The sequence below is a fragment of the Physcomitrium patens genome, chromosome 15, assembly GCF_059467195.1.
Source record: "Physcomitrium patens ecotype Gransden chromosome 15, ASM5946719v1, whole genome shotgun sequence".
Classification (NCBI taxonomy): domain Eukaryota; kingdom Viridiplantae; phylum Streptophyta; class Bryopsida; order Funariales; family Funariaceae; genus Physcomitrium; species Physcomitrium patens.
The window spans coordinates 14,832,470-14,854,116 of NC_143424.1; the positions used below are offsets into that span (position 1 = coordinate 14,832,470).

At 32.1% G+C, this 21,647-nt stretch overlaps 1 protein-coding gene and 1 long non-coding RNA gene across 3 annotated transcripts; one reads left to right on the top strand and one right to left on the bottom strand.

The window, feature by feature from the left end:
• Positions 1-14,149: 14,149 nt before the first annotated feature.
• LOC149987770 (uncharacterized) lies at positions 14,150-14,588 on the top strand. Its single transcript, XR_016506777.1, has 2 exons — positions 14,150-14,243; positions 14,477-14,588. It is a non-coding gene; the product is annotated as an uncharacterized LOC149987770 (long non-coding RNA).
• An 817-nt stretch (positions 14,589-15,405) lies between these two features.
• Positions 15,406-21,140, bottom strand: LOC112292791 (uncharacterized). 2 transcript variants are annotated; one of them, XM_024541609.3, is made up of 14 exons: positions 21,065-21,140; positions 20,701-20,767; positions 20,448-20,610; positions 20,145-20,255; positions 19,524-19,719; positions 19,271-19,356; positions 18,822-19,017; positions 18,340-18,451; positions 18,094-18,221; positions 17,634-17,852; positions 17,182-17,291; positions 16,672-16,789; positions 16,276-16,425; positions 15,406-16,089 (listed from the first exon to the last, which is right to left on the bottom strand). In XM_024541609.3, exons 2-14 carry the CDS (start codon positions 20,762-20,764, stop codon positions 15,853-15,855), a joined length of 1,890 nt encoding a protein of 629 aa, XP_024397377.1. In that variant the 5' UTR covers positions 20,765-20,767; positions 21,065-21,140; the 3' UTR covers positions 15,406-15,852. The 2 variants fall into 2 exon arrangements, with proteins under 2 accessions (XP_024397377.1, XP_024397379.1); XM_024541611.3 differs by lacking the exon at positions 20,701-20,767.
• Between the last annotated feature and the right edge of the window lie 507 nt (positions 21,141-21,647).

The following is a 21,647-nucleotide window of genomic DNA, read 5'->3' on the forward strand; positions in this document are numbered from 1 at the left end:
ATCGTCTTCACCATACATAGATCGAAACTCCACCAAAAAAGCTTCCAAATTATCCAATATTAGATTTCGTTGTTCAAGAAAAGACAAAAACCACGATAATGCAGAACCAGAAAGTAGAGTGCCAATAAACCTGACTTGTGATCCTGGAGTTGGATAGCTTTGCGGTTGAAGTTCAATTACCAATTGTACTTGATTGATGAACCCTCGAAACTTTGATCTCGTACCATCAAATTTCTCGGGTAAGGCAATTCTTGGTTTTCTAGTGCTTATAGGGTGTTGTACAATTGGAGAAGGAACGTGATTTGTTGTAGATGTTGAAGCAGCTCCGATCATCTCTATATCCCCACTTTCTGCTATTCTTGTTCTTTCCTATGTTGGTGAATTGAGTTGATGCATCGCAAGCATTAACTCCCTCATTTGCTCTTGCATTTGTGCCATTGCACTCTTCATTTCAACAAGCTCTCCCATAATGATACTAAGAAGAAAAATTTGTTTGATACTGCTCAAGACAAAAGAAAAGAAAGACTTGATAACAAAGAAGATACTAAGAACAATATCAGTTTAGAAGTGGGTAATCCGCAAACTTCTAATACGCTTATGCCTTCTCAAGAGAAAGGGGTAATCCATTCTTACTCAAGAAAAACAAAGCTCTGATATTGTAAGTACACTCTTGTCAATCTGTCAAGGACAAGAACTCGATGAAAAAACAGTTCAGACAAGTAAGCCTTCACTCAAAGAAAAGTAACAAAATATGAATAATAAGTATGTATATTGAAAAGAGAAACTAGAATGGCTATTGCCAAAAGACACGAAAACTAGAGACCCTTGAAACTAGACTAGAAGCAAGAAAAGAGTTGACAAGAGTGAAGAAGCCTTCACTCTTGTCTCTATATATACTATCTAACTAGGGGCTACGTGGCGACGTTCTATAGGACCTTCAATATGTGTTGACTTTGTAGGACACATGCCTTGACTTACAAGGCAAGTTTTTCTACGTGTGGGCTACATAGTTAGCTTGATCTTCAAGCTAATAACATGTGTGGCACATGGCCAACTTGTTGACCATGTTTCTAATCCAAAAAGTCAATTAAAGCTACCTATGAAGTCAAAGCAGTGTCTAGGAAGTTTCTAGGAAGCTTCTATATTAAATATTATAGAATTAACTTACTTTTATCTACTTTTACTTACTTCTACTTATTTCTATATGTAATTATTAGCTTACCTGATTATGGCTATGACAAAGCTTTTGAGTTGACTTTGCTAGTTGTTGGTTTTCAATCTTTTTAGCATCACAAATATACAAAAGCTACAAAAAAAGATAGAAGAGAGAATGTAATCTTGTCTAAACCTTGTTTCTTTTATAGCAAAGACATATTATGCTTCATCTTGGTTTGGATGAATGTCGTTGATGAAAAGTTCCACTGCCTTTATTGCATTTTCAAGATTCTTGACTGGCTTCCATGTGCATTCATTAATATCATTTTTGTGCTAATGGAGAAGATATTCTAATTTATTTTAGAGCCGCCTTGAGTCTAGAACTTCTTCCACTTCAAACGCTTTACTATTAGCTACTTCTATAGGAAGAGGTGAAGCTTGACTTCTTCTTGGTATGTTCATAGTTTTGTATGTTCATAGTTTTGTATGTTCATAGTTTTGTATGTTCATAGTTTTGTATGGTTGAAAAAGAGACACGTAGAAGATAGGATAGAACTTCATTATCTTTAGTAGATATAATCAATAAGTAACTAGATTGATTTGTCTAGAAATAGTAAAAGGTCTAAGCCTACGATATTCCAACTTATCACAAAGACAAGTAGTATTGGTATTATGATGAAGCAACCATATCTTGTCTCCTACATTGAATTATGGTTGTTCCTTTCGATAGGTATCCATGTTGATCTTTTGTTGTTCTTAAGCTTCTTGTAATTGCACCTTCATTGTTGTATGTAGCTCCGATAAACGATTTGCCAAATCTTCTACGATAGGATTATCAACTTTTGAAAATTCAAAAGTATCAAATTGTAAACAATAACCATAATTGACAAAAAAGGTGTTTGTTGTATAGAAGAATGCATTGTATTATTATAAACAAACTTTGTCAATGGTAGAAGGGTTCTTCAATCGTCTTATTGATAATTGATGGTATACTTTAAGTATTGCTCCAAAACTTAATTTATGTGCATTATTTATGCATCAGTTTGAGGATGAAAGATCAAAGAAAGTTTTATGTCCACCTTTAAAATTTTAAAAAGAATTTTTCAAAATCTTGATACAAATTGAGTCTCCCTATCAGATATAATATCTTTTGGCAATTTATGATATTGATAAATATTATCAAAGAAAAGCTTGGCAGTTTCTTCATCTGTGATAGATTTTGTATTGGTACAAAATGTGTCATTTTGGTAAAACTATCTACTATCACAAATATAAAATCACACAATCTTGAGGTTGGAAGATCTATAATAAAATCCATAGAAATAGAAGACCATGTTTGTTTTGAAATAAGTAATAGTTGAAGAAGTCCATAAAGTTGATACCAAGGAGTTTTTGACCTTGAACAAATGTCACACAATTGAACAAAGCCTTTTATAGCCTTCCACATTTTCTACCACCAAAAACCTCTAGATATTAGCTCCATAGTCTTATTGTATTCAAAATGTCTTGTTGTTGGAAAGTTATGACATGCTTGAAAAATATGTAAATATACTTCTCTTTCTGGCACATATAGGCATCTTTTAAAATAAAGTAGATTGTTCTTGAATTCAAACTTAGAAGTATTACAAAACTAAAAAGAAGTATTCTTGATATCATAAATTAGAGGATCAAAGGACATACTTGTTTGAATTTATTTGAGAAAAGTTGAATCAATAACTAATGTTGATTTTGTTGTTCAAAGATGAAATTATTTTGGCTTCAATAAAATCATCCTTTATTAATCAATAGTTGCATCTCTTTCTTTAGGTGTAAGATAAGAATGTCTAAAAAGAGCATCAGACAAATTTTATTGTTTTTCTAGCAAATAAATAATATTGAACTCAAATCTTAACAGAGACATGCTCCAACAAGCTTGGCGATGCTTCAAAATATGAGCTAACATGAAATACTCGAGGTTCTTGTAATCTATTATACAATGACTAGATTGAAAGCACCTTCCAGATAATGATGCCATTCTTAAAAAGAATCCACAATTGGAAGAAGCTCTTTGTTGTGGATCTCATAATTAATCTTGGCTATTGAAAATTTCTTACAAATGAAAAATTACTCGATGAAGTTTATTATCTAATCGCATTTGCGATAATACGACATCCAAAGCAAAGTCCAATGTGTTTGTTTCCATAAAGAATGCCTTAGAAAAGTCAATATTATATAAGATTGGTGCAAAAATAAAGGCTATCTTTAAAGCTTCAAATGTTATTTTTGCTTCTTGATTCTATTGAAGTTTGTCTTTGCAAGTTAAACTTATAAGTAGAGCTAAAATTTGAGAGAAGTCTTTAATGAAGATCCAATAGTAATTGGTAAATCTTAAAAAACATTGGATAACTTGGACCGTTTTTGGAATCTCCCAATTCATAATAGTTTAAACTTTCTTAGGATCCATTATAAGTCCATCGTTTGAAATGATGGAACCTAAGAAGTCAACTTGAGTAATGTAGAACATATACTTTTCTATCTTCACATAGTATCTTATATCTCTTAATTTTCATAACACACAATAAACATAAACTTCATATTCTTCTATGTTCTTAGAATAGATCAAGATATTATTTAGATAATAGATAATAAAATCGTCCAAAAATTCTTGAAAAATATCATTCATAAGATATTAAAAATCTATTAGTGTATTTGTAAGTCTAAAAGGCATGTCATTATATTCAAAATATCTATACTTAGTTTCAAATGTAATCTTCTATTCATCTCTTTCTTTAATGCATATCAAATTTTATGCTCCTCATAAATTTATTTTTCTATAGATTTTAGCTTGATTCAACTAATCAAAAAGTCCAGTAATTAAAGGTAGTAGATACTTGTTCTTGATGGTGATCTTATTGAATCCTTGATAATCAACACACATCTCCAATGATCCATTTTTTTCTTCACAAATAGAATTAAGGCTCCTGCTAGAGATTTGGAATGGCGTATAAAGTTCTTAGCTAGATTTTCTTCAATATATTCCTTGAGTTCGGCTGTCTCATTTTGTAATAAATTATAGATTGGTCCAAATGGCCATTGTGTTCCTTCTTGAAGGACAATTGAATAGTTATAGAGATGATGTTTTGGAAGAATATTCACATTTTTTTTTAAGTATATCTTATAAATCTTGATATTGTCTTGGAATACTACTTGAAGTCTTCGCTCCATTAGAAATGGGTGTGGCATAAATGACACAAGGTGATCCATCTTTTGTAGCATATAAAAAATCTCTTGCACCTACAAACATAGGTTTAATTATACTAGACTTGTGATTTTCTACTTGATTAACTACACTCTTAGTTATACTTTTAAAAAAGTTAAGAGTACAAAAAATCCAATCTATTTTAGGGTTTTATTTTATTAACTATGATAAACCTAAAATGATTAAATTAGAGAAAGATCTAATGATATTAAATACCACAAAGCTATTATAACCATTAATTATTACTTCTATAGGAAGGATTTCATGAGTAAGAGCTTTAGAAGATAATAGGCAACCATCTATGACTTCTATGTAAATAGATTTAGTTTTCTTTATTAAATCTATGTTAAGTCTTTTAGCAAATTCTTTATCTAAGAAATACACTAAGGCTCTTGAATCTAACAAGGCAGAGGCCTTATAATATATAGGTCCTAAAATAATGTTTAATATAAAACAAAGAGAGGGTTTTGAGGAGAAAATAAGACTTTAATTAGGTATTCTATAAGGTTCCAACCGCATCGTCCCTATTGTAATTGAAAAAACTCATTTTTTGATATATTATCTTTTTTAATATTTATACTCTTTATTTTATAATTGCATCATTTTTTTGAACAATGTTGATCAATGTGCTTAGATTCTCTATAATATAAGTACAATCCTTGCTGACAGCAACAAGTCTTTTATTGCTTAGTAAGAGGTTTGAAATATATTGCATGAATTTACATATCCTCTACTTTTGAATATATATCTTCAGATAGTATTGATATTATCATTGAATTATTCTAATGTTTTCGAGGGCATTTGTAAATTAAAAGCTAAGGTTGTAAAGTTTAGGATTTGGAGTACAATTTCTATACAAAAATTAGAAGATTTGGAATTAAGGTGAAAACGTTATAGCTGTTTGAAGTTAAGGTGTTTATTTAAGATATAATATTACTCTTTTGAGAGTACGAGGAGTTTTACAATAGCTTTTGAAAATCGAAAGGTGCAATTAGAACGGCGATTTCAAGGCCTACATCTTTCACAAAAGAATTATTGCTTTTGGAGTTCATATGAAGGAATTGTAAGGAGTTGAAGGCAGCACTTCCAAATCAAAGGCAGTAAGTAAGCGGTTTTGTTTGTAGTAATGGTTGGAGTCATAACTTGAGTATTCGGATGAATTTTTGGCTCAAAATTTTGAAAAATGTTAATTTTTGTGTTAAAAAGCTATACATATAAATTTCGTGGAATTTGAGCTTATATTTTGTGAGATATAAAGAAAATTGCATGTAGATGTATAAAAATAAGGATTTGAAGCAGCTGTTAGGGTTTTTAAGATATCTTAAGATGTGCAATGAATTTGCAGTTGAAATTTTTTGTAGAAGTTAATAAGAATATATCAGTACCTCATGTAAAATTTGAATTTGTTTGGACGATCGGATTAGGAGATATGAGGTGTTGAAGTTTGGAAAAGTCTTCACATAAGAATAAACAAGGTTTTAAAAGATTTAATCATATTTTGGAAGTTGTGGGTTACTTGAGGATTGTCTATTTGGTGTAATTACTCAAAAGGGAAAATTATATATAAACTTAGGGCTTTCCTTATTTTCAAGCTTGATTGAATAATTAGTGATAGCCAGAAGCCCAACATTTTCTTGAGGCAAATTCTCTCTACCCCGACAACATTGAAACCCACTTATCCGATTCTTTAATCAAAATTCAAGAATTTAATTGTCACACTTCACAGCAAAATAAATTGCTAGACTCAATGTTTGAGGATTAAGTAAGTAGAGCATCAATTTCTTTACCTCATATTATAATCTATAGAAAAATTGGCTAATAAATGCAGCATCATCCTACTTAATATCAATTGCAAGTTGTTAAAATTGTAAAGCATATATTATTATGGATCAATTTTTTTGTCATAAAATATAGATCTTGTTGGTTGCAATACAAGTTACATCATATTCTCTATACATGGATCGAAACTCTACTAAAAAAGCCTCCAAATTATCCAATGTTGGATCTCATCATTCAAGAAAAGATGAAAAGCATAATAATGCAAAACCTGAAAGAAGTGTATTAATAAATCTAACTTGTGATCTTAGAGTTGGATATCTTTGATGTTGAAGTTCAATCACAATTTGTACTTGATTAGTAAATCCTTGAAACTTTGATTTTCTGCCATCAAACTTCTCAAACAAAACAACTCTTAGTTCTCTAGTACCAAAAGGATGTTCCACCATAAAAAAAAGAACATGATTGAATAAAAATGTTGAAGTAGTTCCAATCATATTTATAACTTCACTTCTTGCCACTCTTGTTGCTCCTTCTGGTAGTAAATTGAGTTGATGCATTGCAAGCATGAATTCCCTCAATTGCTCTTACATTTGTACTATTGTACTTTTCATATTAACAAGCTCTGCCATAATAATACTTAAAAAATAAATATCTAATATTGGTCAAGAAAAATAGAAGATGGGACTTGAGAACAAAGAAGATACTAAAAATAATATTAGTTTAAAAGAGGATATTCTGTAACTTCTAATATGCTTATGTTTTATCAAAAAAAATATATAAACCACTCTTAATTAAGAAAAGACAAAGCTCTAATATTATAAGTATACTCTTGTCAATTTGTCAAGGACATGAACTAAAAGAAGATGCATAAACCTAAAAAATCTATATTAAAAGAAAAGTGATAGAATAGTAATAAAATAGTATATATATTAAAAAAAAACTGAAATGACTATTGCCAAAAGACAAGGAAACTAGAAACTTTTAAATCTAGACTAAAAGTAAGAAAGGAATTGACAAGAGTGAAGAAGGCTTCACTCTTGCTTCTATATAGATTATTTAACTAGGAGCTATGTGGCAATGTTCTATAGGACCTCTATTATGTATTGACTTTCTAAGACATATGCCTTAGCTTACAAGACAAGTTTTTTATGTGTAGGTGTGAATCTAAAATCCACCACTCTATGGATTTAGTACTACACAACGAGCTCAAGAGGTAGAATGAAAGAACTCCCAATTGTGAAATTTTTAGGTTAATTAAAATGTGGGTGTTTGTAATTTAATTAAAATTAACGCCTTCCAAGCAATGGTTATCGATATTAAATTAAAATATCAGATGAAATTCACTACACTAAAAAAAAAGGATAAAAGTAATTAATTAAGTTTTTCTTATTAATTCACAATAAGAATAAAAACTTAAGTTTAAATTAAAAATTAAAAGTTAACATTAAAAGTTAAATTAAAAGTTAAAGTTAAAAGTTAAAAGTAAAATATTAAATTTAAAAGTTAAAGTTCAAAGTATAAAATTTTAAGTAAGAATAATAAAGGTTAAAAGTTAAAAGTTATTAGTCAAAAGTTGAAATGTGGAGATTACGAGTTACTGTGAAGATAAAAGTAAAAATAAAATAAGAGGGGTAAAAGCGAACTTACCTTGACAAAGCCAAGGATTGAAGGTAGCGACCCCCTTCTACTCCAAAATTCGCCAAAAATTTTAATTAACTCCAAATTGAATGATTTATAGATTTTTGCAAGGTTAACTTAAAGGCGCTCCTGCTCCAACAAATCTCATTGCAATCTAGTCAACCAGTCGTGAGAATTGCTCCTTTGAAGTTGAGTGACCCAAACTGCCGCGGCGACCAACCCCCTTCACTTAGAAATTTGCTAAAAAATCAAATTGTCTTCAAATCCAGCGAAACTTGTGCCTTTCAAAGCTTCGCTTACAAATCTTGATGCTCCCAAAATTTCAAACGAATCCAAATATCAGGCACTGAGAAATGTCTTCCCAAACTCGATTAATCCAAACTGCGAAGGCAGTCGACCCCCTCACACTCAAAATTTCACCAAAAATTCAGTTCAACTCCAAATGGAGCGAGCCTTACCTTGTTGGAAAGCTAACAACAAAAGCTACAACTAAAAAAAAAATCACATTGGAACTAAAACAATTGAATGACTGATGGAGGGAAATCTGAAGCTCTTGAAACCCTTGGAGTAATTGAGAGGCCAAGGGAGCTATTCACCACAATGAAACGTGTTTTAAGACCCAATGACTATAATTCACAACTCGAAATCCATGCACACCCACCCACAAAATTCACAATGAGATTTAAAATCTAAATGAAATTAAAATTAGGATTTTTAGCCAAATTTTAGCATGGCTTTGCCCTTCACCAAAAGAGGAGAGAGAGGGCTTCGAGACCAAGCCTCTCTTATACAATTAAGTGGAGGCTCGTAAAAGGGTGACTACATCTCCACCCTTGCTTTTTCAGATCCTTAATCTAGATCTATGGCCTTTATTCATCCAAAAGCCAATCTCGTTATCAAGGCTGATGGCCCTTTTAAGTAGTCAAGAAGGCATTTTTTTGTAAATCTAACTTCACTATTATGTTCTAAACACCTTTTTAAGCTATGATCGACTGCTCACATGCCCCAATCCATGCTCAATTATAATTTCCATGGAAGTTTTTACTTACAAGGATCTTGGCAATTTTTTTGTGAAATTTTTCAAAATGAGAATTTCATTGCTTCTCTTGTATTTTGAAGGAGAGGTTGCTGATCTTGTTTTCTTCACTCCACGAGGTAAATCCGGTGCCACCATTGCATTAAAGAGACTCCCATTAAGTAGAAGAATCACCATGCCGCTTAAATTTGCCAAATTTGGAGGAAAAATCCAAAATTACCATTGCTAATTTTTCTAAATCTTTTAGAGAATTATAATTCCAACCCCTAAATCATGAGAATGATTATAGACGTACTCATTGGCTTTTAGTCAACTCTTATAGTAATGACTAACAACCTCTAAATTATTAAACTAACTAAGTTGCTATTCTAATTTTCTAATTCTTGTCACTTTAGTCCTAATTAACCTAATTCAAGGAATTAGGCTATGATTTATACCATGAGAGGTTGTAATCCTAAAAATTCTATAAAACTGAATTCTACTTATATAAATCCTAATCTAATATGTCTAACTATCGTAAAATAGGAAAATAATAAAAATTTAAATTTTAGAGTATAATTGAGAGCTGACAGTGGGTTAGATATTTAGCTTGTTCTTCAAGCTACCAACATGTGTGGCACATGGCCAACTTGTTGACCATGTTTCTAATCTAAAAAATCAATTATAAATGCCTATAAAATCAAAGCAGCATCTATGAAGCTTCTAGAAAGCTTCTATAAAAGATATTATGGAATTAACCTATTTTTACTTATTTTTATCTAATCATATAGGTAATTATTGGTTTACATGTGTATGTCTTTGACAATTTGTACTTTTGAAGCACAATTTCCAACATGGCCTTGCAGATTTCAATTCATAATTAAATACTTAGTGATTGTTCAAGTCTGCTTGATCGTCCACTAAATATTGTCGCAAATCAACTCTATCAATACTATTGCTATCAAAATTGTATTGTAAGGTAGATAAAAACTATGGTTTCAAGTTTTATTGTAAGTTAAGTAAATTTGCACAATAAGTATAAAAATATTAGTCTCAAATCTATAAAACCTTAATTATAAAATCTTAATTATGAATACTTATTGAAGTGAAAATCTTGAATATATTCTCATTATATATATATATATATATATATATATTTCTATTTCTATTGTAATTATATTTACACATGTGTGCCTATATTTATAAATATATATATATATATATAAACATCCATAGACATGTATAAAATAAAATTATATAATAATATATAAAATAGTCACTAAAATTAATATATAATTTATTGAAAATAAATTGTTGATTTTCAATAACTTGAATATATAATATTAAATCTTTAGATAAAAAAAAAAAAAAAAAAAAAAAAAAAAAAAAAAACCAATGGAATTAAAATCAAATATTCTATTATAGAAATAATGCATTAATTCGTGTGTTTTGAATTATCAATCTTAAATTTGGTTCTATTTAAAGATGTACCTCATTTTATCTTAAATAGTTTTTACATTTATTCTTATTAAAAAAATTGACTCCAATGATGCTACTAAGAAATATTATTCCTTGCCAAAGACTCTGCAATAGAATCCAATTAGTAATTACATGACTAATGGATTGAGTTCTTGAAGCAAGAATTCTTAGAGGAATTTTTTTAGAAACTTAGTGTTTAATCTACAAGTTATATTAACTGCTACAATAAAATAACTTTCATTCATTTTAAAGAAAATGAAATTTCCAATTTGTATTCTATTTGTAATAACAATAAACAAATTCCAAAGACAATTAATGAAGTATATTGGTTTGGATTTATGACAACTTATTTTTTTCCATGATCAACTTTATGTAGTACTCTTTCAATGTACTTCCTCTAATTCTATGAAGATTTTTCTTTCTAAAACTGAAAATTTATATTCCACACTAAATTTTTTTTTTGAAAGTGTTAATAAAATAAATATTAATCATTTGTTTTTTATTTTTATTTCTTTATTTATTGAAAATTTTATATATATAAAAAGTATACAATTTTTTTTTTTCTTTAATATATGCATGACTGTAGTTAAATTTTTTATAGAAGCAATAAATGCATATTTAACTAAGAAAGAAAAAAAAATTATTCATAAAGTAAAGGTAATGAAATATCTATTCCTAAATATAAAAACTTTAAGAATTTTTAAGTAAGATTACAAGTAATGAAAACTTGTAGAAATAGATAAATATCAAGGACTTGAATTTTGATATAACTTATTAGACAATATACTTATATATCATTAAAGAAAGAAGAAAAGAGAAAAAAATAAATAAATAAATAAACTAAAACTAAAACCAAAGTAACTATAGCCAAAAAAAAATAAAAAATAAAAAATAAAAAAATACCTTGAATTAAGTCTAGAATAAAAAATTAAAATAAATTAAAATAAAAAACACTCTGACAAGGTATAAGATTTCTTCACTATTTTCTCTTTATATAGTAACTTTTAAGAAGGTCATGTAAAAGTTTTCTAAGGACCATAAGAATAGTGGTTTTAGCATTAAGTTTATTGTTTCTAGCATGGCTTTATAAAATAGAAAACTCATGAAATAAATTTGAATAGCCATGTGACATATGTATAGAAATTTGAAGATCTATGTCTACAAAATATCATCAATTATTTTTAAAGAATATATTGTTCACCTAAAATATTTCACATACTTCTACTTATTTTTTTATAATTCTGTTCACTCTAATAATATAGAAATTTGTTATACTTGCAAGCAAGCAAGAAGCCTATTGTTAAATGTAAAGTTAAAGACCATATATCTATATTAAAAATATATATATAGATTAGAATTTTTTTCATTCATGACTAATTTTTAACAAACTGATCTAATAATAAAATATTGAATAAATTAAAAAATAGTCTATTTATGTATATTTATAGTACTAAGAGACTATAAAAAATACTTGAATAAAAAAATTATAGATTTTAATGTAATACTTTTTATTTTTTAAAACTTTTTATCAAATATCACATCTAAGTAATTTAAAATAGTTAGATTTGTAATAGGTACAATAGTAGAATAAAAAAATCAAAAAAATAGTTTTTATTTTATTTAAATACATAATATATTAATTGACATAGATACATAAGCATATTCTAGAATACAATTAGCATGATAGCAACATATGTTATTATTATTGAATGCTACTTGAGAGTGTGTATCTGATATTTTGTATTGAATGTGGTCTTTTATAGATGGCTATTTTTAACAAACTATATTTAAATATTATAGTTATTTTTATAATTTATATTTATTTATTTTTATTCAAGAATTATAATAATATTAATTTAAATTAAATAAGTAATTAATGAAAGTTACCAAAAAAAGCCATATATAATTTTTTTCACTAATTACATTACTAACTTAACAAATATTTTCGCAATAATGCAATGTAGGTAAGAAATTGTTGCGAAAAGTTATATTTAAGTAGGATTTCTTGCTTTAGATTAATGTCAGCTTATTCATAAAACAATTATAGCAAAGAATATTTATTAAACAAAAATAAAAAAAATATATGTTATTATTATCAAGAAAATAGACTATTTGAAATAGATTTATAAAATTTTGGACAATATTATAGAAAAAAATGTTTCAAATACACGAAAAGCATCGAAAAACATGCTGGTAAATTCCTTAAAGTCTTTTTTATAATAAGCAAGTTTGTAAAAATATCTATTATATTCCAACTTAATTTTGAATTAAGATCTATCATTCTAATTCAAATTGAAGTACTATCACTTTGTACAATAGTATGTTATACTCTTGATGATGTCACATTCTTTCATAGAAAAATATTCTTTAGATGTCACAAGAAAAATATTGAAAAATATCACAACTTTAGATGTAAAACTACTCACAATTAAGAAATTTGATAAGCCTAAGATAATAATTGTTGAAAACAACAAAATGTAGCAACTTAATTTTTTTTTTAAATAAGAAAGACATAACAACCTCCATATCTTGATATAGACTTGGTAATATATTTAAAGTTATGAACAAAATCTTTTAAGTCATTTGCTATGTGTTATAAAATAGTGCATATAAACTTAGCAAATAAAATGATCAAATATTTACTAAGATCGACAAACATATAAAAGTCAAGCTTTATTTTCACCTTATATTACTCTTATCTTTAAAACAAGAGGTTTTTTGTAATGAAAGGAGAAATGAAAAACTTAGAAGAAAATCAACTTATTAAGTCTCAAGACTTAAGGTAGTTTAAAGTTAAACACCTCAATTCCAAATAATTTCTTAATTAAGAATCCACTTCATAAGATGTATCCTACTTATTCTCTTTAATATATCATAAAAAATATATAGAAGTGGCTTTCATAATAAATAACAATGAATCAAAAATTGATCAAAGTTAAAATTTTAATTATATTACAATTAATAATGTCTTCTTTTTATTAATCACAATAATCATTGAAAAAGATTTCTTTTTCTAACTACATGGTATATGTGTATTAAATAATTTCTTTTTATCCACACATAGATGTCCATGTCATCTGCATGATGTTTTCAGTTTCATACTAAAGCAGATTCTCAATCATCAATTTCAATTCTATTGTTTAAGAGTTAGTAATTTATTTAGTTTTACAAGATTGTAAGTTATTTTTATTCTTTCTTTAAAACATAAGAAAGTTAGTATCTTTGTGCTTGCATCTACACATCAAAGTTATAAATTCCATAACTGAGATTTGGATTATCAACCTATTGATATAATCTTACTATTCCTTGGTAATTTATAATTATTGCAGATCTTTTTATACCACTATTTATTTTCTTTCGGTAATTCTAAAAATAATCTTTACTATTTCTTCTCATATTCTACTCCTATTTCATTTTTTTCATTATTCTTCTAGTTTAAGTTTTTTTTAAAATGCAAAAAACTATTACTTTGTTATTTTTCCACTTAGAGCGGTTCAAATTTTATTGTTGAGATTCAACCCACCAACCTATTTGGTTCAACTACCTGGGACCTCATCTTTGTTGTGACCCACAAGTGGAATCCTACCTCACCCACATTAAATTAAAAAGAAAAATAAAAGGAAAAAAGAATTCCGATTTAAATCCAGATTTAATTCCGAGAGCATCAAACACGGCGCGAATGCAACAGGGATATGATCTCCGTCATTTCAGCATCGGATGCTCTGCTTCCATCACGCCTCCACTGGATTGTTGTTGCTGCTGGACTTGGAGAACCCTGAAGAAGCTCTGTTTTTAGTGGGTCCCAATGCCGAGATTGAAGCTCCTGAATCAATTGGTGCTCTTCCATTCCATTCCAACTCCACTCACTGCTTATCCTGTCTTCCCGGTGTTGGGAGATTCCTGGCATCATGTCGGAGTTGATTGTTGCCCTTCCTGAAAGTAAGTCCCATCTATTCAATTTCAGGGTGTCGCTTCAGGGATTTGTATTGCTCCTTTTCTTGTTTGCCAGCCTGAACTCTCGAGGCTCATGTTTATTAGGGTCCGTGTTCCTCTTCTTGTCAGGCCATGCAGCAACGACACTCTTTTCCTTAGAAAACCTGGAAACTCGCTTTGGAATTATTGGCTATGTTTACGTTGTGTTAAGCATTGTTCTTTGTTTGTTTGATAACCAGAGCGCATTAGCAGGAATCCGTAGGCTTTTGCCATCGGGGATTCTAGCACGATGTGTTACAGTGTTTGTCTGTAGCTATGGAATTTGAAACTCGGACTTCGAGGCCCTTGAGGAACCCCATCATTCTTCTGCGTTGTGGTGATGTGAATCTACCAGCGTCTTGTTTTTTTGAGTCGCCGCTGACAAGTGTGGAAAGGTAACCGTTGAATGATGATATGAAATGGATTTTTCACACAGTATGATCAGCACATTGTGCGCTGCAAGACTGAACGATGGGTGCAAACCGAGTATCGTTTTGCTAGGTAACAAAACTGGGTTTGCACCTGGATGACCAGAGAATCCAAATGACTCTCTACCAAAAAAATTCACATAATTTTAATTCTGTCTCATTGTCCAGAAAATATTTTGGGGTAATTCTTTTTGAAACCTTAAACTTTTAACCCTGAACACCTACGGCCAATATTTTAGGGTGTAATTTAACAATTGATTGCCCACCTTTGTGGATAACAGACAAATGAAATAAAAAGGCCGGAGTGCAAGGTAGGTACCTATTTTACCAGATCACTTCAAGAGTATGAAATTAGATTGGTAACAAGTTAGTTAACGAAAAAGATATTGGATTTCAAACATTACAGCAATTCCATGCTCACAAGAATGATCGAGATAGTATTTATGGTCCAAAATTGTCAACTAAGCATGATTCGATATATTCAATTGTTTAATATTACTGGACTTGAAGTTAAAATGTTGATAGAATTGTAAGAGTAATGCCACACATGCAAAAGTAAATAAATAAATGGATCTAAAAAAAAACATATGTTCTATTCATATGGAGTTCATGAAATCCAACACATAACAAAAAACAAAAAAAAAAAAAGGAAAGGAAAAAAAGAATCAATACATTAGAGGACATTCCATAGATGGGCTAACTTCTATAGATGGGCTAGTAACACTTTTATTCAATCTGTGCACAAAAGTTGCATTCAACCTTCAGAAGTTCTCGACATCACATTATAAATACTTATAACAACTACTACATTCTAAGTATTAAAACTTTACTGCCCATTGACAGCTCATTGGATTTGACAGTCATCATCCAAATCAGAGAGTAAAGTCAACCAAACTTTGGTGGTCGGAAAATCCACGTCCACACCAATGAATGTGAGTTCAAGTACTATAAAAATAATCGGTTCCCAGTGATATCAGTGAACAGTTAATGTACCTCATGCAACATTTTACTCTAATTTCCGCTGAAGGATGAAATAGAAGGGTTTGATACCACTACACCACCAAATTCAAAAAGACTCAAATGAAGACATGATTGGAACAAAAACATGTTACAAAACTATCTTTTTATACCCTTTATCACGTACCAAGCTATTTACCACGATTCCACAACCCAAAAAAGGAGGAGCTTTTCTTTTCCAACTTCTTCAGTCGTCCTTGCAAAGAAGGGAACTCCAGGGTGGTAAGTGCAGTATCCAAAACAATGGGCCGACAAGGCACAGACTGAAAGGGAGGTGGGATCTGAGCTATTCTTGGCGGATCCTTTGACCCCGAAGCACCAACAAATGCCTCGAATTTCTCCAAATTGTCCACCAAAAACTGGACCTCCTGAAAACAAGTTCAGAACACAATGCTCGTCATGTTAAACAAATTCACCTCGGCAGCAACTGATGGGTAGCAGGTAAGTAGAGAAGACATCATGGAAAAATTGTCAGCTTCAGCAAGAAGTTTTCACTTGAGGACGAAAAGATACGAAGATGACGAGGACTTTGCAGAATGGTCCAAGGGTTTTACATTCGAAGTTTGTTCCTTCAACTTCATTGAAGCCACTCCCTTCTGTAATGACTCGTGGACTTTCGAATCATCAGCCACCGCCCGGGCGTGCACTAGGGATGCCTCTCCTCTACTTCTTTCTTTCAATTGCTGAGCTTCCTGGCGTAAACTCTGTTCCATATGCGCACACTAACCCTTAAAACATCATCGTAAACAGTAGCATTCTATTGAATTAAAATAGCAAGACTAATGATAATAATAATGATAACAATAATGATAAAACCTTAAACTAATTAGCAGAAGCGAGCAGAAAAATTCCAAAAAATTGTGGATCACCCTGAACACATGCGCAACAAGTCGACCGTAGTCAGGTAACTCCTTTTCTTGTTTATAAGATGTAGTTTACAAATGAAATACCTTGTCAAAGGTAAGCTTCTTGGCAGCCGAGTCAGCACGTTGTTCAGAGCGTTTGAATAGCAGGTAGGCCTCAGGAAACTTGGATGCAACGCTGTAAAATTGGGCCAAATAAAAGCACCTGCAACCAACAGAACGTAATAAAAGTACTCAGCTGATAAGTTGAACTTCCTCATGACCATCTGAGTGCACTCAAGGACCAATTTCCCAAATGAGATAACCAAGTAACCCTCAGTTCGTAGTTTAGAAAATTATATAAGAATGATCCGAGGAAACAATAGATAATCTACTGACGAGGAACCAAACACAAGCCAAATTAGTTTCAACCAAAGAGGAACCATAAGATTGCAGTAGACAGACCACAAAATAAACGACTCAAAAAATTTGCACATAGCAAGTTGATATTACGAGTACTATGACATGTACCGCCATATGCACACCATTACTGTCAAAATCACATCTAATCGAACTCTGTTTGCTATCGCATAAGAACACAAAACCCTGATGTAGTACCTTTCTGCTTGGAAGGCTTCTCGTCTGACTTCAAGCTCCTTGGCGAAAGCAACCTCACTTGCTTTCTGCTCTCGGCCTGACGTAGTAAGATCTATTAAATCTGAAACGTTCTGTTCAATCACAAAGAAAAAAAGAAGTCGAACAATGATTAAGCAACAGATTTTGTACAGACGATTAGATTAACCGGATTTCCAATCCTAAACCATCATCTAAATGACCATCCAAGTGCGATATCAGGAAACAACATAAAAGGGCAAATTCCAGATTTCTGTTAGCGGACTGTACAGAAGAGTAAACCAGGAGGTATACACGTAGGAAGCCTAAACCATCAACCAAAGCTTCCAAACACAACCTCGAATGGTCAAGTTTTAACAAACAATATGAGTTAAATCGTGACAGGCATCCCTTCTTAGTGCTCCATTTAGACGGAACATTTCATGAGGTATATTTACCTGATAAAGAATATCGTACAAGCGCACTAGATCTTCAGGCTTGGCTGGCTTCTCTCCTTTCTCTTCACGTGAACCTTGCTGCTGCTTGGTCAGACGTGCTTTAGCTCCAGCAACCAGAACTAGATTCCGGTCAATTGTTCTTTGCAGCAGGATGCTGCTCACAGCTTTGTCCAGAAGTGTGAGTTCCTCTTTGACATCTTCCGTACTCACAGCCCTAACCTGCCACGCAAGAATTGTGGCCAAATTTCTTCTTTCAAAAATCATGAACATGTTTTTAGACCATGTAAGCAAACAAAGTTGGACTTGAAGGGCGATCGCAATTTTGGCTTCACGGGGCCTCAACAGTTTGCTAATTGAATGTAATGTACACTTTAATATGCACCTAGATAAAAATACAGAGATGAAATTCAAGCAACCTAAAACCAAACGAAGCACAATGAAACGAGGTGAAACAACGAACCAGATCATCACGAATGTGCCTCTTAGCATCTTGATATGCAACGAAAATCTTGTCATAAACAGCAAGCTTTTTTTCCGTGGTTAGCGAATCTGAGGAGGATTCTACTGTATCTTTCTCCAGCTCTTGCCCTGCACTCAATCCAAAAATGCATGTTAATACAAACACAGCAATCAAACAGCTACATAAAATTGAAAGCGGATTGCTAAACCCAGGCCCTTTCATGTTAACTTAATTAGAGTTTGGTACCTTTCACAATGCACAGACGTGTTTTCTCATTGTTGACAGGCAGCTTATACTCCAGCCATTCAAGTTGAGTTATGGTAACTGCTTGTTTCGAACGTGCCTCTTCTATCACCGCCTGCGAATCAACAAACCCTACCATTGAGGATACAATGAACATCACCTGATCATGAAGGATTGTCTTCTGAAATCAGGACCTACGCTTTCAAAGAAAAATGAGAGTGTCAAAAAGTTCCTGCGTCTATTCAGATGTTGTTGCTACTGTTCAAGTTAAGTAGATAGAACACGGCCAAATCGTTCAGTCTAGAGACGATTTAATTAGGAGCAAATAGATTAGAAAGTTGAACTTCCTAAAATGGCCCCCATCTTGTGACCTTCAATACGACTAAATCAATTCGGCTTGGATGTACACAGAATGAGTATGCATCTAACAGTCTTGTGGCCAAGATCTCATCCGAGTACTATTTTGGTATATCACAATTTGATACCTGAAGTTTTGACTGAAGCAAATCCAGTCCAGGCCCTTCCTGGTTTCTCAGATCAAGAAGATCAGAACCTTGAATATTAACATTTCCCATTTTGTAATTACAGTAACGAATGCTAGGATCCAGCTCCTCCACACGTTGTCGACAAAGCACTTGATTCTCGACATCACCATACTTCCCAAGCTCTTCATAAACAGCTCTGGTGAAGCAGTATTGTAAATTCGTGACTAGGTAAAATAAAATAAAAGGGGAAGGGGAGAGGATTTTTCTGAAAAAGAGGAATGTGAAAACATGCCTTATAAAATCAACCCTACAGGAATCTAAAAAAGAAATGGAAAGTACTTCCTTGAACAAAAGCTTGGCACTCAACTCATACGCAAATTGCAACTTGTTTTCTTGCTAAATGCCCAGGCGCGAACCAAACAAATGATCTCATACAAATCAAGTCATACCTGGCGTTCTTGAAATTCTTTAAAGCTACGTCCCAATCATCTTCTCGCTCAAGCAAGAGGTTGCCCTTCATGTAAGCTGCATAGGCCTGCCGACCGAAAATGTATACAATCCAGACGCAGTTACAATCAAACATAAACTGCCTATCCAATGTAGGCCAAAAACTACATAAAACAAATGGTGAAAATGAATTTGTACAGCTATCACAGAAATCGTAAAACAAAATACAGCACAAAGAATAAAATACTAACTCACAGCTGCTTCTAAAGCTGTCCGTGAGTCTGCTTTACTGGTGCAAAGCTGAGAAAAAAGCTCCCCCCAACGAGCAGCTTTCGCTAGGCGGCGAATCAAGTGAATACGCTTTCGGGAAGATCCAGTTCCAGTTGCCTGCTTTAACTCCATAGCATAACTCCAGGCTCGTTCAGCCAGATACAGCACTATATGAAGGTATCTGCAGAAATTAACAACCTTGTCATCGTTCTTTTAACAGTAACTTGTAGCTGTGCGAACCAGTTGATTGAGAAGGAACAGTGTAACAAAGGCTTTTTACCCAGACATGTGACGAATTGCTGATGAAATAAGAACAAAATGACCTACTGTCAGAAGAACAAGTCATACTCATTTCCTCCCCTCAAAAAAAGACAAGTGCACGTCTTATGGTATCAGTAACGGCATACTTAAAATACCGAGCACATATCTTGCAGTGAAGTGATCATGTCAGAAATTTACATTTCATGGAAAGTCAGATAATGACAATGCACTGCCGGTCTGGTTTTTAGCCAAATATATGCCTTGATACGTGTTTTTCAGGACTGGACTAAAACACTGAAATTTTAAGTCGGGCATTCAAAACGGCAGAAAGGGACAGAAAGGGACCTAACGTTCGTAACAGTGGCCTCAGTAATCGGCTTCTTCACGTATTTTCCCTTTCCATGCGTGAAGTTCAGAGATTTGTACAGCCTCGCTAGCCTCGCTGTACAATACCTCCTGCAACAAATTGTAAGTTTTTTGTAAATTTTCAGGAATTCAGCAACAACTAACTCTAATTTACATTCACTAATCAGTTGCGAATTTAGAAAGCTATACAACATGCTGACAAGAGTGGGAGATGCTATACACAGACTTCTGTCCTCAAAAACTGATAAGTTAAAATGAAATGAAACTACTGTTCAGAGCCACCTGTAACGCTGGTAGTCACCATGTCGGAGACCATGTTGGGCTTGCGCTCCCTTGATGAGCTGCAATACACCAATAGAAGGCAGCGCAGCATCCACCATTGCAACATCCTCCGTCGAAGTATCCATCGTCAAGTCTGTCGTCGACGAAATAACAACACTTGAAGCTGTACAACAAAACGAAGCTTCAGATGAGGAAATCGCATTTGACAAAGCCAGATCTGTATGCCCTTAAATCAGGGTTTTGCCTCTGCTACCAGGATTTAGGTTGACTCCTTCTCTAAAAACTTGGATTATCACATTCCGAAGAGCCAGCCGCATCAACTGCACGCAAAACTAGAGAGCCTGAACAAGGAGATCATCATCCTTTCTAAAACGACATTGACCGATGACCACCAATCCAAGCAGCAAAATCAGAACCAGTGAAACAGCTGACAAACGCAAATCCAGACCGAATTACACCTGAATTCATTTCCAAAGACGAAACGAAACAAAACGTAGAAACAAGACAGACAAAAAAAAAAAAAAAAAAAAAAAAAAAGACTCACAAACGAAGCCAATCGCAAACGAGGAAACGAGACATGAAGAATGCAAAGAAGGCGATGGAGGGAGCAACATCACCTCTCCTCTCCTCTGCGTCGCCACACCCGTCGTGATGCGATCGTGAAGTTCCAGGGTCGACGAGACTTCGCAAGTAGTGCTGCCCTAGGGTTTCAGCACTGCAAGACTCCCCTTCTTCACGATTCTGCTACGTGCCCCACACATCCTCGTAACTTCCGGGTCTGAACTTCATTTCAACCCATACATAAGCATCCCCCCGTTATTGTTGTTTCCTTATACATATTAACTAGATGAACCGGTGTCGTTGTCAGGAAAAGTGTGACTCAAATGAAGCATTTTTTGAGCCAAAGAATATTTTTCAAATACAAATATAATACAATACAAATATAATACAATACAAATAGAAAGAAATAAAATAGACAATGGAGCTTTTAAGTACAAAGTAGGATAAGTAAACCCATGTTGTTGTCACAAATAATATACAAAAAAATAGTTAATTTTGTTCAAGAAACTAATTGTGGAAATATTAAAAATATATTAAATTACATTAAAAGATCATAAAAATATGTTTAAGACATTCAAAGATGTACTAAAGTCAAGAAATAAATAAATTAAAATCTAAAGTACAAAAAAAAAATACTAA